Source organism: Alnus glutinosa, chromosome 1 (genome assembly GCF_958979055.1).
Source record: "Alnus glutinosa chromosome 1, dhAlnGlut1.1, whole genome shotgun sequence".
NCBI lineage: Eukaryota > Viridiplantae > Streptophyta > Magnoliopsida > Fagales > Betulaceae > Alnus > Alnus glutinosa.
In genome coordinates, this window is record NC_084886.1 from 32,316,467 (window position 1) to 32,332,700 (window position 16,234).

The 16,234-nt window shown below is 41.4% G+C and overlaps 1 protein-coding gene across 1 annotated transcript in view; it reads left to right on the forward strand.

The window, feature by feature from the left end:
- The first annotated feature begins 471 nt into the window (after positions 1–471).
- LOC133878574 (NADH dehydrogenase [ubiquinone] 1 beta subcomplex subunit 7) overlaps positions 472–16,234 on the forward strand; it is a 38,836-nt gene continuing 23,073 nt past the window's right edge. The window contains exon 1 of the mRNA XM_062317141.1: positions 472–975. Within this exon, the coding sequence (XP_062173125.1) occupies positions 648–956 (309 nt within the window). The 5' untranslated portion in view covers positions 472–647 and the 3' untranslated portion in view covers positions 957–975. The remainder of the gene's footprint in view (positions 976–16,234) is intronic.

Here is a 16,234-nt window from a genome sequence, read left to right on the forward strand (position 1 = left end):
TTGTGACCATCATTATTTAATTTTTCTCTAACTTTATGGGCAAAATATTTGGGTAATTCACCTATAAATTTTTCTTTTCAATAAGGGGGGGCTCTATTATCCGTTCTAACTAATACTCTTGAAAGAAAGACATTCTTATACCACCTAAAATCTGTTAAAGTTGGGCATTTTAAATGTTCTAAACTATCATAAATATTTTCTTTATATATTGTGGGATCTCCTACGAAATGTTTTGTAATTGCAAATATTAAAATATTAACTACATGTTCTATGGGTTGATTATGCTCATTTGCTATAACATTTCCAGTAATATTAGTTTTATATATATAAAAGTGAGTTAACGATTGGGGCCGACCAAGTTGATATGAGTGTGTATCATTTAATATTTAAGTGATTTATTTGTATTTACGAACAATTCATTTATTCATGGAAATGAGATCAATCAAATTTTATGGAACAGACCGGCTCGGTTCATTTAACAGCCCAACCATGGTAGCCAGGCAACCATAGCCAAGCCAAGCCCAAAACGCCGCTAGCGAGGGTACATCCCATTCCAAGCCCCTGGACAAATCCCATCAGTCATTGTCACCTACACAGACACGCTGAGAGAAAGCTCCCAAAGCAAACCGAAGCCATTTCGCAAAGCCATGGAAGTGGAAGGATCGTCGAAGAAGATGATAGCAACGCAGGCTGAGATGGTGGAGGCCAGGGTCCCGCTTCCTTACAGAGACCAGTGCGCCCACCTGCTGATCCCTCTCAACAAGTGCAGGCAGGCTGAGTTGTACCTCCCCTGGAAGTGCGAGAACGAGCGCCACTCCTACGAGAAGTGCGAGTACGAGCTCGTCATGGAGCGGATGCTCCAGATGCAGAAGATCCGTGAAGAAGAGACCAAGTTGAAGCAGCAGCAGAAGAAGCAGCCTCTTCCTATCATTCCCAACACTGCCACTGCTTCTTAGACGTACAAATCCCAAATGGGTTAGTCAGTCTGAATCCTACGCCTTCTTTCCTTTTTATTTTATGGGTTTGATTGGTGGGTTTGTTTTTGTTTTTGTTTTATTTAGCGGGTTTTGCATGATCTATGGTTTGCTTGTGGAAATCAGGGGTCTTTGTTTGTGGAGCCTATTCATTTATGGGTTTTTGGTTGATCTGTAGAGGTTGTGTTGGTGATTTATTGTTGGATTATGTTGTTTTGATTTTTTTTTTTTGGGATAATGATTGGGGGAGGTTTTGATTTTTGAAGATTTTGAGGGTTATATTGATGAGTTTTTAATGATGAGTTTATGTTTGGTCTAGGCTTTGTTTGTGATAGCTAAGCATGAGCAGAGTTTAATTATGAAAATTTAGGAGTATTTCGTCGGTGAATACTTGTGCTTTCGTTTGTCCCATTTGGAAAACTATCTAAATTTTAGGCTTCGAATTTGTTCCCATCAACCGTTGCTGCTTTCATTGGGAATCCAATGGAGGCCTCTGGATTGGGTAGCTGGCAATCATATGGTGGGAGTAGTCTTACAAATACAAAGCATAAGAGAATCGCCAATAGTGAACTTCTGAAGCCATTTTCAAGTCTGCTACTATTGAGACCAATCACTGGTACCATAGGCCTTGAAAGAAGCAAGCAAAATAGAAAAGAAATAAGAAAGAGAATGGTCTTGACTGTTGGGAGTTGAGTGTTTAATGAGGGAAGAGATGGATATAACCAGGGTAAGGTTCCTTGTCATGGATTGTTGCAAGATGCAATAGGATCATTTATGTTTCTGTGCCTCTGCCCAAATGATAAATTTTATTTAAACATAGAAGGATTTTGTTTTGTGTTTTTCTGTTGTCTGATTTTTAAACCTACAGAATGGTTCCCCCCACCCAAAACAAAAAGGCCATCTTCAATTCGTCTCCAATTTATGCCTTGGCCCCTGCTTTCCATCCATTTTTAGGAGGGTTTAAGCTTGTCCTCATCTCTTTCGAGGATGCCCATTCTTATCTAAATAGAAAATTTGCTTGACAGTATCTTTGTTTCTTTCATATGATGCAGGCTACCTACTATTTTACTTCATCATATGATCTTAGACTTAGTTTTTTTTTGATAGGTAAATAAAGAGATAGCATTAAAAGCGTAAAGGCGCCCCAAAGTATACACAGAGTATACAAAAAGGACACCAAAACAAAAGAAAAAAGAGAGCAAAGAAAGAAACCCGAAAAAACCCAAGAAAAATTACACTAAATCCCCAATCTCTTGCCTCTAAACCTGCTAGATCCCACACCCCTAGCATCGAAATTGATCGAGCATTCTAAATTCTTGACCTCTCTATTCATTTTTTTCTTAGGAGTAGATACCGAGTTTTGCCCCTCATCCACCAATGTCAAGAAATCTAGAAAACCCTCCTCAGACCCCATATAAGAAATCCCCATCGTGCTAAAACACAACTTAGCATCTTTCACGGCCTTGGTGTGAACAACCCCACCCTCCAAGCCATCCCCTGACAAATTCTCACCCAACTTGCACTGCTGATCCCTCCAAGACATCCCAGGTAGAAACTGGGGAGAACACTCAACCACCGAGGAGAACGGTCTTGGAGGAGACACATCCCAATTATACCCACCAAAAAAGTCCTTCTGCGACGAATTCGGGAAGAGAGGGCCCTGACCACGACCCATGCTAAAACACGAACCCGGACTCGGACCCGGACCCGAATCTTGGGCAGTGCCCACCGCCAACTCCGGAGCAAGCCCACCGCACAGAACCACCTTTTCCTTAGTGACCGGAGCCATCAGAGGAGAAGCCTCTGGCGAAGGAGCAGAACAGTTCCCAGCGAAAGGAAGGAACTTAACCTTGCGTTGATAGGAGAGCAAAAGCTCAAGCGACAGAGAGAGAGAACCCATCGCCATTGCCTGAGAAGTAAGCAAGGTAAGCTTCGGCCGACTCCCATTCTGTCGAGACCATGCAAGAGCAGACGCTGCCGAGGCCGCTGAAAATGACGACTCCAGAAGAAAGAGAGGGTTCTGAACATTACCCAACCTCATGCTCGAGCCCAAATTCGAAACCCGCCTCAAAGCCTCACAAGGAACCAGCGACCACACGGGCCTCGACTTCACAACAGCCCCCTCAGCTATGGGCTTACGCGAGTTTGCTCCAACCCGCCTTGGATTGTGCAGTTTATGTGGACTTCCATGCTGAATTTTGAGTTGATTGAATGTTGATCTTGGGAAAACTCCCACCTGCACAAACTCTCTCCGTTCTCTCTCCTCATCTCCCCTGATCTCTTTTTCCTCCTACCGCTGGCGGTGGCGCATGTAAGCGCGTCTTGCTAGAGCTTGGTTTTGGTTTGTGTTGGTTGGGTGCGCTAGGGGCTGTTTCGTGGGTTTGTTTCCTTGGTGTCTCTTCTTGTTGCTCTTTGTTGCATCTCTATAGAAGCTAAAGGGTTCTTCTTTTCGATGAAGATAGAAGCATTGGAACTTCGCTTGGAGAAGAGGAGGAAGGGGTTTTGTGGGCTCATCTCTTTGGGTCTCCAATGCTCAGCATGGTTGATGTCCATTGTTGAGGAGGCTTTGAAGGCTCCAGTGAAGGAGGACTTCGTCAAGTATTTTCGGGAGGATGAGAAAGCATTGATGGTTCGAGGGGGTGGTAACAAGGCTGGCCGTTTCCTAGAGGTGGTAGCCTACGCTGAGGGTGGTCAAAAAGGGGTTATATGGCTCCCTGAAGGCCCTGACGATTGGGGTTGGTCTCAGGTTGTGGGTGAGTTGTGGCAGCTGCTGGATTTCCTCGAAGCAAAGGAGTGGCTGCCAATATCAGAGGAGCTAATCTCGAAGGGGAAACAAGGGGGTTTTTTAACAGATCGATCTTATGCGGAAGTGCTACGCTCGGTGGACAGGGATGATGAGAAGTCTGTGGGATTGAAACCGTTGTCCGTGATTCCTCTTGATCTGCTTCCTTCGGTATTGGCGGAAGGTGGTGAGGAGGTGCTATTGGCAGTGAACTGCTACGAGTGTGACGTAAGAGTCTCTGGGTTGCCGGTGGTTCCATCCAGCGTCGCAGCGAAGAAGAAGAAAGAGTCGAAGGGCAGCTGCATTTTTCTTTGGTTGAAGAAGCTTCTAGGGTTTTCTCACTCAATGATGGTTCTGGTCAGAGGTTATCTGGGTTGGATTTCAATCCCAATGGTTTCAGGCCTAAGAAGGTCAGCAAGAAGCCCATTATCCTCCTCAAACTGGTTATCAAGTCTGTGGGTCAGAGTTGTAAGCTCACGTTCATGTCTTCTCTTTTGGCCCAAGAATCTGGGTGTGGTCATTCGGCTTTGGTAGGTCCTCATAGGGCTTTGGTAGGTCCTCATAGAGCTTCCGTGGAGATGTCTTCGTTGGTGACTTTGACAGAGGAAGGTTTGGGGTTTGACTGGGTGGCAAGCTCGGTGCTGGGGTTGCTAGAGGGTGGGTCTGAGTTGGTTGTGAGCTTTGGTCCTACCCCTTCGACTTCTCTGTGTGCGCAAGTATCATCTATCGCTTCTTTGGAAGCCTCTCTAAAGCATGAGGGGTCCTCTCCGGCTCCGATACTCTCCTTCGGTGGTTCTCCCTCAGGGGCTACTGAGTTGGGAGAGAGACGAGCTGTGCATATGGATGAAGGTTTATTTTCCGATTCTATGGAGGCGATGAGGTTAGATGTTGCTAGTGGAATACCTTCTCCTCTCTTGGGTGCCACTATTGAGCCAGTTTTGGGGGTTCCTTTGCTCCTTTTTTTTTTTTTTTTTTTTTGATAAGCAAGCAAAATTTTATTGAGAAAAGAAGCGTAAGGCTCCCCTAGGTACATAGGTGGTATTCATAGGAGAAACAAAAGCTAACTCGAAAAACCCACCAAAACCAAAGCAACACCCAAAAACAACCCACAAAAGAGCCGAAACAAAAGCACTCACAAAAGAACCCAAACAATAACACAAGGCAGTAAACCTAAGGACTCGAGAAATAACCCACAAAAACCCCTGAGGCAAATAACCCTACATCATGTGGGCCTTGCCTTTCCTACACCTAGGAGAAGCTTTAATTTTTTTTTGATAAGTAAGTAAGTTTATTAAAAAGCGTAAGGCGCCCCTAAGTACACCGGGGGTATAAACGAGTAGCCAAAGCCAGCACAAAAGAAAGAAAAAAAACCCAAAAAAAACCCCAAGAGGACCAAGCCCGAAACCCACCAAAAACCCCAAAAGGAAAACCCTAGAACCAGAAAAAAAACCCAAAACAACCCACAAAAGAAACCTAGAGACAACCCAAAAGCCCTCTAAAGAACACTACCCTACAACTTGAGGCCCTTTCCTTTCCTGCGCCTAGAGGAGTCTGAAGCACCACCATAGTTAACGGAACTTTGCAAATTCAGCAACTCCCTCTTTCCCTTCGATTTTTGGCGCGCTATCATCTTCTCACGCAGAAATTCCTCTTCCATGGCATCCCGAATAGCCAAAGCCTCCTCCTCAAAATCACCATCCATATCCCAATCCAAGGGCAAACCATCCCAAAAATCATTGACGTCCGCCCAAACCACAACCTCCCCGTTATGATCAAATCCAACTTACCAATTTCGAGATTGGCAGCCTCTCGAAGGGGAGGAAGGGCCAACCATCCCTAGAACATTTGCCTTCCGAGGCAAGGTGGGAGAAACTGGCACCTTCGGACGATGGTTGAGAAACCCCTTCTTAAGACCCAGCTTCACTGGGGGCTCCGGAGAATCTGCAACCTTCTTAACTGGCGTACCTAGGAGAAGCTTTAATGGCACCATAATTAACGGAGCTTTGTAGATTCAGAAGCTCCCTCTTGCCCTTGGTCTTCTGACGCTTAATCATCTCATCCATAATAGCCCTGAACCTCTCGCTGTGCTCCTCAATCACCGTCCACTCCTCGAACAACTTCTCCCAAAATCCAGCAACCTTCTTCCTAACATCTAACTCCCACTCCGACGTCAACTTCTCATCCATCTCAGCCGAAGAGATCTGCAAGGTATCAGACCCATGGCTGCTAGGCAAGGGGGGAGCAACAACCCCAAAATTGCTGGAGGGACCAGACCCAACTAAGAGACTCGTCGGGTTCGTATGGGTAATCAGAGATATCGTGGAAGGCGTCTTTGGTGTCGGAAGAAGAGAAGAAACCGCAGAAAGACTGGCTACAGGACCCGAAAACCTAGGGATTACCAAAGGAAGACTTGGAGGGGTAGACACCTCACACTAGGTAACCGAAGAAAGGCTTGAAGTGGCAAACGTCAACTCCGGTCAAGGAAAGACCCCATCGGCGACCAACGAATCCACACACCCATTGAAGCCACCCCAAAATGTGACCCCAAAGAAATCTCCGTCGAACCTGTGCGCACAACTCCTTTTGGATCAAGATGCCCACAGCTAGGCCCACCCTCGGAAGAAGACACCCAGAATCACCCCAGAGTCTATCAGCAATGTCGTCTCCGGCCAAAGAGAGCAACCCAGAACAACCGTCGATGCCGGGTGCTACCACTTGTTGAGAAGACAGCTTCTATGAAGAATGCTATTAAGCAAACTCCTCTGGCGAGGGATTTCTTACGGAGGGGTTTTCTTAACTCATGTTTGGCAAGGCAAGTTTTGCTTAAAGTGTCAATTGTGTCACCGACAACCCTAGTTGCCAAGGAAGAGGAGGTGAAAAGGGCTCCCCCTCTTTTGGGTCGTTGCGTTTCTCCAAAAGTTGATTAGGGTGAGGACCTAAGGGTAAATGGCCTAATCGAGTCTCAGAAGTGGCAGGTAGGCTTTGGTCCATCTGGGGAGGTTGTTGTGCGGGATTAGGGCGTTGAAGTCTGGGATGGGGTGGATGGTGCATCGCGATGCAAGCATGTCTTCTAGACGAGGGAAAGGCAAGGCTCACGTGCTGTAGAGTGTATGCTTCTTGTGAGCTCTGTGTTTGAGGGTCTTAGGGTTGAGGGTTAATTTGGGTCTTTTTGGGTTTCTTCTTGTGGGCTGTTTTTTTTAGGGTTGTTTGTTTTTGTGTATACTTTTTGTGTACGTAGGGGCGCCTTACGTTTTTTCTATAAAATTTATTACCTATAAAAAAAAATGTTGATCCTCCCTAAGTTTTCAGTTATTTGTTCACTTAAGTTATGCATTTATGGCAAGTGTGGTATGTGGTGTACAACTGTTGATTGTTAAGTATAATGGATTGTAAGATATTGTCATCAAGTTACTCATATCAATGATGCGTAGCTGTTAAAATATAGACATATTATAGGGAATTAGGACAGATCAATTGAGATGATTTAACCATGTTCAACAAAGATTAAGAAGTGCACTAGTTTTTTTTTGATAAGTAATAAGACTTTATTAAAGAAAGCGTAAGGCGCCCCTAAGTATACAGGCAGTATACACAGGAACAGCCAAAGCTAACCCGCAAAAACCCAACAGGACCAACAAAACCCGAACCCCCAAAAACTAAGAAAAACCCCAAAACAAACTACAATAGCACCTAACTGCGAACAAAACACCCCACAACCCACCCACCAAAGCACACAAACCTACATCATGTGTGCCTTGCCTTTCCTACTCCTAGAGGGAACTTTAGAATCACCATAATTGATGGAACTATGCAGATTTAGCAGCTCCCTTTTTCCTTTAGACTTTTGACGCGCAATCATCTTCTCCCGCTGAAAATCTTCTTCTATGCATACCTAATTGCCAAAGCCGCCTCTCCAAAAGCCCCTTCCAATGCCCAATCCAAGGGCAATCCTTCCCAATAATCATCTTCCTCCTCCCAAACTACAATCTCCCCGTTGTGATCAAAACCGACAGGCCAATTTCGATATTGGGAGAATCCATTTCCCTCAACGGAACAAGGAGAGATGCAGCCACGCGGAGGAGAGGAAGGTCGAACCATCCCGACGTCCTTAACCTCCCGCGGCAAGAAGGGAGGGACTGAACCAATCGGGGGAAGATTAAGAAAGCCCTTCCTAAATAGACCCATTATCGCTGGATTTTTTGTCTTCTTTTTCGCACCAGACTCTCCACCTGTATCCTTAAGAAAAACAGGTTTTGCGGACAGCTTTGAGGCTTCCAAAGAGTCAGAAAGAAACCCATCATTCCATACCATCGAATGCCCCGCTCTGAGCTCCCTAGCCCTCCTGAAATATTGTTGAAATGGTCGCCTAAGCAACAAGGGGGAAGGGGAAGAACGAATCTTCTTCCCCAACTCAGAGGCCCCTGAAAGTGAAGGAACAGAATAGACGGAGAGTTCTACACCACACAGAAACCCAGACGACACCGGAGGAGCTCCCAAAGTCGCCGGCGACGGCGTCTTCGCAGTCGGCAGAGGAGGGAAAACGAACAAAGGAACTGACTTCACCAGAGACGGCCCACCCCCATATCGGTCTTCGGACAAAGGATCCCCAACAGGAAACTCCGATGGATTGAGATCGCACGGCCCAGAAGAAGCCACCAACGTCGTCTCTGGCGAGAAACTTGACGACCGTAAGGAATTAGGTTTTTGCAAGAAGTGACCCAAACGCACTCCCTTTTGACTCCGTCCGATTCTTGCAAGCCTGCCCAGAAGCTTCTTAGCAACCCGTCCCAAAGCCAAATTGAAACCTATGACCCGCTTACTCCACGTGCGCAACTTTGAAATTTCAAATTTCAAACTCGCAAGTGGAAACAAGGTCTTACCCATCGAACGGTGAGGCTGGTCCTTACCCAACAGATCAGACGGAGAAAACTCCAAGGTAGAACAGTCCAACGCCGACCTCAGATCTGCATCTATCACCCTCATCGCCGGAAGAAAGTTAAGCTCACACACTGGCGTAACCACTCTCTCGGACAAACGACCCCCACGAGAGGCGTCTTCTTCACACCAGTGGCCGAACCTGCCTTCAACACCTCCACAAAAGAGGGTCCCTTCGAGAAAGGGACCAAACCCGGCCAAGGCTCTACTTCCTTCCCCTTAAACTCCACCGACTCATGCAAGAAACCAGCCCCCCCGTCCATTGAAGCAGAGAAGGAAACAACGGTCTTTCTCAGCTCGTTGGAGAATTTGATCCAACCCCACCCTCCACGTCCCTCAGGGATCAGAATAAACCCTTCCCGGCCACCCATCCCGAATGAAGCTGCCTCTAGGAAACGGCCGGCTTGGTTACACCCTCTTCGAGCAATCAAGACTCTCGATCCTTCCCTGAATGATTTGATGAAGTCTTGATCTTCCGGATAATCCACAAGAAGCTCCAGTCGAAGCCAACCGCTCAGAGCAAGAAGAACTAAAGAAGATTTCGCCGGAGAAGCTTTTTCTCTTCTCCCCCACCCTCAGCGTCGACGCCCCTTCCAGAACCGAGAAGACAAAAGTCTTCGACTCCACGATAAAACTTGACTCCATCTCAAAAAACACCCAGCACCCAAGCGGCCGACCCAGAGAATGATCACATTTTCGACGGAAATGAGCTACACAGTAATGAGACCCACCGGCTGACGCCCCCACGCGAGCTACTAGCGCGACCCACAAACACTTGATGCTCAACACTATCACCGTACAACAACCGGGCGCCTGGTAGGTGAATCAAGGCAACCACGTACGAAACGCGCTCTCACGCGCTTCCACTATGGAAGAGAGAGAGAGAGAGAGTCTATCTATCCTCCAGTGTATCTTTTAGCCATATCAATATCTTTTCAAACTCTAGAAGTGCACTAGTTGGTAGCAACATCATAAAGATTGAAGGTGTTGAGCTGGAACATAACCAAGAAAATGAGCTCACATGTTGGAGATTGGAGATTAGGTACTCAGTTGTGTCCTGTGATCAAGGTGAAATCCTTGGAATAGAATGTGAAATTGTCCATAATCTCTTAAATTGTTGCAAAAACACATTGTATGAAAAGGACTTATAGAGTCTATATAATCCTGTTCGCTGCTCTCCGTCTAATCCGATGGATTTGGGTTCGTTGCTTTATCTGCTGGGTAAGAGGAAGAAGTCCCATGCTTCTCACTCTATCTGAGGCGCAGTTCCAGGTTATTTGAATTCAAATTTGCATACGTGGTTCCAGATGTTTCTCGGTTTTAACTTAGCTATGGGCTGGACTATTGGGAAGATTTTGGGTCGTGTTGCTGGACCCGGTTCGGGCCCTAAGCGCAGAAGGGTTAGGTTGGGACGGTTCTTGCCGAAACCCAAACCTTTAGCTTCTCTCTAGCCGGATTTTACAGAGATTGCGGGTCCGGCGCCGTCGACTTCTCCTGGGTATTCTTCTCGGTCGGATTCTACGTTGCTGGCAGTTCCTGAGGCGGTTCAGGTTCTATCTTCTTCCGGAGATGGGTCAAGCGAGGTTCCAATCTCCAAGCCGTTCGGCTTACCCCCCCTCGCCGGCTCCGGAGTTGCTGGTTCCGGTGTCTCTGGCTATTCCACTGAATCATCTCCCTATGCCGAGCAGTTCTGGTGCTGTTTTGGCAGCTCCGGTGGTCCCTCAGTCCTCTCCTGTGGGGTTTTCTCAGCCCTGTTTTGCTCCTCCTCCTCCCTCTCGGGCAGCTGAGTTGGGAGTGAAGCTGTGTTCTTCTCTCCCCGTGTTGCAGGTTTCTAAGCCTTTTCAGAGTTACTATAGGAGGGCTAAAGAACTCAAGGAAGGGCATTCGGTGAAGTGGAATGATGTGTTACTAGAAGACTCTTTGGTAGCCTCGAACATGTCTGTCGGCTTTGATAAAAAAAATTCAGGTGCTAAGCCTCTAGAGAAGAAAGCAGCGAAGCCTCAACCTCCAGTGAAGCAGGGTCTATTTAAGAAGGGTTTTCTCAACCCCCGCCCGACTGCATCAGTCACTCTAGTTTCGCCTCGAGAGGTCATCGATGTCGGGGTGGTAGGCTCTTCCTCCCCTCCGAGAGATTGTATCATTCCCTCATCCGTTGAGGTAAATGGTTTTTCTCAATCTCGTGCTTGGCCTATCGGTTTTGATCACAATGGGGAGATTGTGGTCTGGGAGGAGGACGTTGATTTTTGGGATGGATTGCCTTTGAATTGGGCGGTGGATGATGATTTTGGGGAGGAGGCCTTCTATTAGGGATGCCATGGAAGAAGATTTTCTGCGAGACAAGATGATAGCACGCCAAAAGTCTGAAGGCAAGAGGGAGCTCTTGAATTTGCAAAGCTTCATCAATTATGGCTACGTTGAAGCTTCTTCTAGGCGTAGGAAAGGCGAGGCTCACATGACGTAGAGTTGTGAGCTTTGGTGGGTTTTGTCGGTTGTTTTGCGGGCCCTTGGTTTTTTTTCCTTGGGTTTTTGTTTGGGTTCCTTTACGGGTTGTTTTTGGGTGTGTCTTTTGGATTCTAGGGTTTAGGTTTTGTGGGTTTTGTTGGGTTATTGTGGCCCTTGTGGGTTAGCTGTGTTTGCTCCTATGTATACTTTATGTGTACTTAGGGGTACCTTTCGCCTTTTTCTTTAATAAGACTTTTGCTTACTTATCAAAAAAATAATCCTTCGAACATGTTTGCAAGAAAACGACTAAGCAATCATAATCATGTGCATGTAAAAGTCCATGGGCCTTACTCACCCTCAAAAGACGCATGAGAGAGGAGGGGACACGATGGCTTATAAAGTGCCCAGATGAAGGAAATCTTAGCGATGTAGGACACTTTAACATGCCCCCTCACGTATGGCAACTAATGGCCAAACACGTGGACAACAACGGGAGGGAAAAACTCATCATCGCAAGAAACCTGTGGCTCTGATACCATGTAAAAGTCCATGGGCCTTACTCACTCTCAAAAGACGCCTTGAGAGAGTAAGGGACATCATGACTTATAAAGTGCCCAGGTGAATAAAATCTTAACGATATGGGACACTTTAACACGCCCCCTCACGTGTAGCAACTAATGGCCAAACACATGGACAACAACAGGAGGAAAATGCCCATCATTGTAAGAAACCTGAAGCTCTGATACTAGGGGTGTAAACGAGCCGATCTTGAGCGGGTATTGCTTGTTCGAGATCGGCTCGTTTATGTTGATGTGAAGCTCGAGCTCGAGCTCGACAAGAGCCTATATTCTGTGTGCGAGCTCGGCTCGCTATGGAAGATTTGCTGATCGAGCTCGAGCTCGATCATTTTGGTCGATCCCGAGCTCGAGTACTCGACTCGAGCTCGGCTCGAATGAAATAATTTAAATTATTATTTTCTTTATTTTAGAGGAAAGATAAAAATAAAACAATAAAAAAATGAACCAATTTTGAGCTAAGGTAGTAGAGAGAGAGACTCACGACTTTCTTGCAAGGCCCAGGTTCAATGTGGTACGAGCAGAGCGTGAGAGGGAGCGCGTCCTCTGTCTTCTGCTTTACCGGAGCAGAGCAGAGCGTAAATTGGAAGAGAGAAACACATAAGACATCGAAAGAAAAGGACTTCGAAGCCAAGAGAATTGCATAGAGAACAAACGTAGTGTGCGTACCTGGAAAATATGAGATTGGAAATGAGAAACGATTGCAGTTTTGTTAAGCAATAACGCCGTTTCCAGTGAACCAGGGACATTGGGTTTTGCAGATAAGTTTCATTAGGTAGAAAAAAATAGGCGAAAGAAAAAGGAAAGAGTAAAAGGAGAAATGCAATTTGACAGATGGAAGAATCAAGAAGATTGAGAAGAGTGCACGCGACTCAATGTCTAAAGGCTTTAATTGCACTCACTGTGTGCGCATGGCTCGCTGCGTAGAAAAAAGAAAGAGCAATGCTTGCAGTATTGAGCCACGCGCCAGTCGTATCATTGAAGTCCGAGGGCAATGGAATTTCATCAAAAAATTTCTTTGCGTCAAATATTGCCCTTCACAAGCAGTTTATACCCATTTTGTCCTAAGCCTTAACGAGCAGTTCATACTGGTTTGGCGATTTTGATTGTTCAAGGGTATTTGAGGCAAAGAAGTTTCTTGAAGAAATTACGTACACTGTCCTCAGTGATACGGCTAGTGCTTGACTTGATACTCATACTGCAACGCGTGACTCAATATTGTGCATCGAATAAAGTGGATAATGGGCGGGAGCAAAAAGTGGAAAAAAAAAATGGTGGCACGCTCACATTGAAACTTGAGCTTGGGCTGCTGATTTGAACATGAGGTGCATCTTTTTATTAATTATTTTTAATGAAAAGCATTTCGTACCGTGAGAGTTGATGGCTTGAAGCCATAAAAACTTGAAAAGAACAAAAAAAAAAAAAAAAAAAAACTAGCTAGGTGTTCAAGTTTTATAGCTCACGTCTGCAATTGAAAGTACTCTAGTCAGATTCTTAGCTTGATTAGTGTCAAGAAGGTCTAAAAAAAAAAAGTGCTAGTGTCAAGAAGAAATTATCAAAGCACTTGAAGTCTTGGACTCTCAAATCCACATTTGCGTATATAAAAGTCATAATTATATGAAAATAGGGCCCAACACTAGTTATTTTAGAATATATTAAACTGAACTTTTGAAACTAGTGACAAATTCGATGCAATTTTTAGCCTTAATTATCTCTAATAAAATGACAGCCTTTTGGTTCTTTAAAATTTTAAGGTATATAATTAAAATTTTACACTGATTTATTTATAACTTTACTATTTAATAATAAAACCATCTATGTTGATTTTTATATATAGACCACTTTTCAAAATTAATTGTTGATGAATATATATTTTTTGTTACATATTTTAATTGTATGAAAATATATTATTATAGTAAAGATTATAAACAACAACAATGATTCATTAATTTTAATAAGTAAATTAACGCTAAGAGTAAAAAAATAAATTACAAGTTACATTTATATGAGTCAAATAATAATTAAAATTTGCTTAATTGTTTATTTCTTTTGTCATTTACATTTTTTTTTAATTTTTTTAATTAATTTGTTTTTTTTTTTTTGCCCCTCCTGAATCAAGATTCTAGCTCCGCCACTGCTCATATCAAATGAAAAATGGTAGATAATGGGCGAGATCAAATGGTGGAAAAAAAATAGAATAAAATTGTGTAGTTTACTATTTCATTGTATAAAAAAAAAAAAAAATGCTAAAGCTCCTTCTAACGTCCTTCTGGATGATATAGATTTAATAAAAAAAAAAGAATTATCTCAAATTGTGACCTACGAAATGCAATTTTTTAAGTAAAAAAATTAAATTCACGTCATTTAAAAGAATACCAAAAAGATACTAGAATAAGCTATAGCATTTTTTATATCCAAACAGTCAAGTTGCTACATACGTGAGGAGTTATTTTGGATTTGACCAGTCAAGCCTAAACAAACCATGTTCTACCCTTAACTAGATGCACGGCAAGCCATATGGCCTCATAACACCCAAGTGTTACCCTAATTGATTTGCACTTCTTTTTTGTTTAATTATGTGATGAGTAATGTGAGAAATTATAGTTTTATATTTTATTTATATGGTAGTGTCAATTAATCTTTAAATTAATTTTTTTAAGAAAAAAAAAATTGAAGACTAATTAGCATTGGGACATCGGTTGAGTGGGATAGCAGTGTCTATATCATCTGACACATTTCACTATTTCATTTTTTTTTTTCTATACCACTAGCAAAAACTTGTAATATTGAATTTACACTCATTATAACCATTTATACTTCTTTTTTTTTTTCAAAAAATAAAAATTAAACCTACAATGCATTAATGATATAATTTAGTATTATAAATAATCAAAATTATAGTTTCACACGTTATGTTTTGAAATTAAGTATAACAGTTGTAAATATACTAAATACAACATTTTAACATGTATCATTATATGTACTTATATGTATAAGTATAATGAATAGCATATATATATATATATAGTAATTTAATAAATATGTCTAAATGTCTAATTGTATATATAGTATGTTAATTATATATGAATAACTCTTCTTGAATTATGATACTACAATTCATAATCTTAATAATTGCATATTTAATAAATTAATATAGATATAAATATAATGATAGTATCATATAATCTAATTATTATCATATGATCTCTAACAAAAAATTTTATCATTTGATCTTTGATCTTGATTATGTGATATAACTTATAAGTATATTATATATAGCGGTTCTGTCAATTCATAAGTATTTGATTATAAAAAAAATAAAATGTAACAATAATCAATATAAATATTAAGTTAAAACATTAATAATGATAATTATTATATTTTCATATAGTCCTATATATCTAATGGTAATAATGCTTCTTTGTTAAGTCTAATGATAATTCTTAGATGATATAATTCATATCTAGTGGTTATGTAGTACAAATGCACAATGTTAGATCATATGATCTAAATTTGAATAATAACACCTAAATTGTGATTATAATTAACACATTGGTAATTCTAATTGGACCAACCAACCGATCCTAATAATTTAATTTGGGATTATATGAATTACATTGTCATTATATATGAATAATATGATTAAGCACAAATGCACAATGTTATATCATATAATTAATGTATGTAATCTATATACTTAATAATTGTATCTAAGACTCTAAATATTATTAATAATTATTAGATACTTAAAATCTTACATCATACTTAATCAATGTATCTAAGTACCTACATACTTAATCATTGTATTTGTATACTTATATGACATTATGTGTTATAATTTATATTTATAGCTTGATTAATATATATATATATATATATATATATATATATAATTTTGAATTATGAATCATATCATATAACTTGACTTACGAGATTATAATTTATCTATGATAACATTGATAAGTATAATCATTATAAGTCATAATTATCATAATTTCTAACTATCTTATAATAATACTAATATCATATGAATCATATGATCATATGACCTAAGCATTATTGTATGATCATATGATTCATACGATTTAAGTTATTTAATAATTCATATGATCTTAGATATTAGATAACGTGATGACAGTGATGTAATGATTCATAAATATTTAATAATAATACTTATGAGTTATAACATTGGATATAGTGAATCATTGATTAATTACATGTCATATGCCACAATATTATATTATTATATGTTCATATAGTACTATTATATTACATGAATAATATAATATAAATCATATGATTAAGTATCTGAATTGTCATTATATCATCTAATTAAGCGATTAACAATTAAGTATTGATATTATTCACTTTTACTATTATATATACATATTAATATAACCAAACAATTATAATCAATTAATATTTATTGACCATTTTTATTTGTTACTTAATTTATGCTTACATATAATATATTATTTATTAATATACTATATTATAAAAATAAGTTATATATTAACAAATTAATA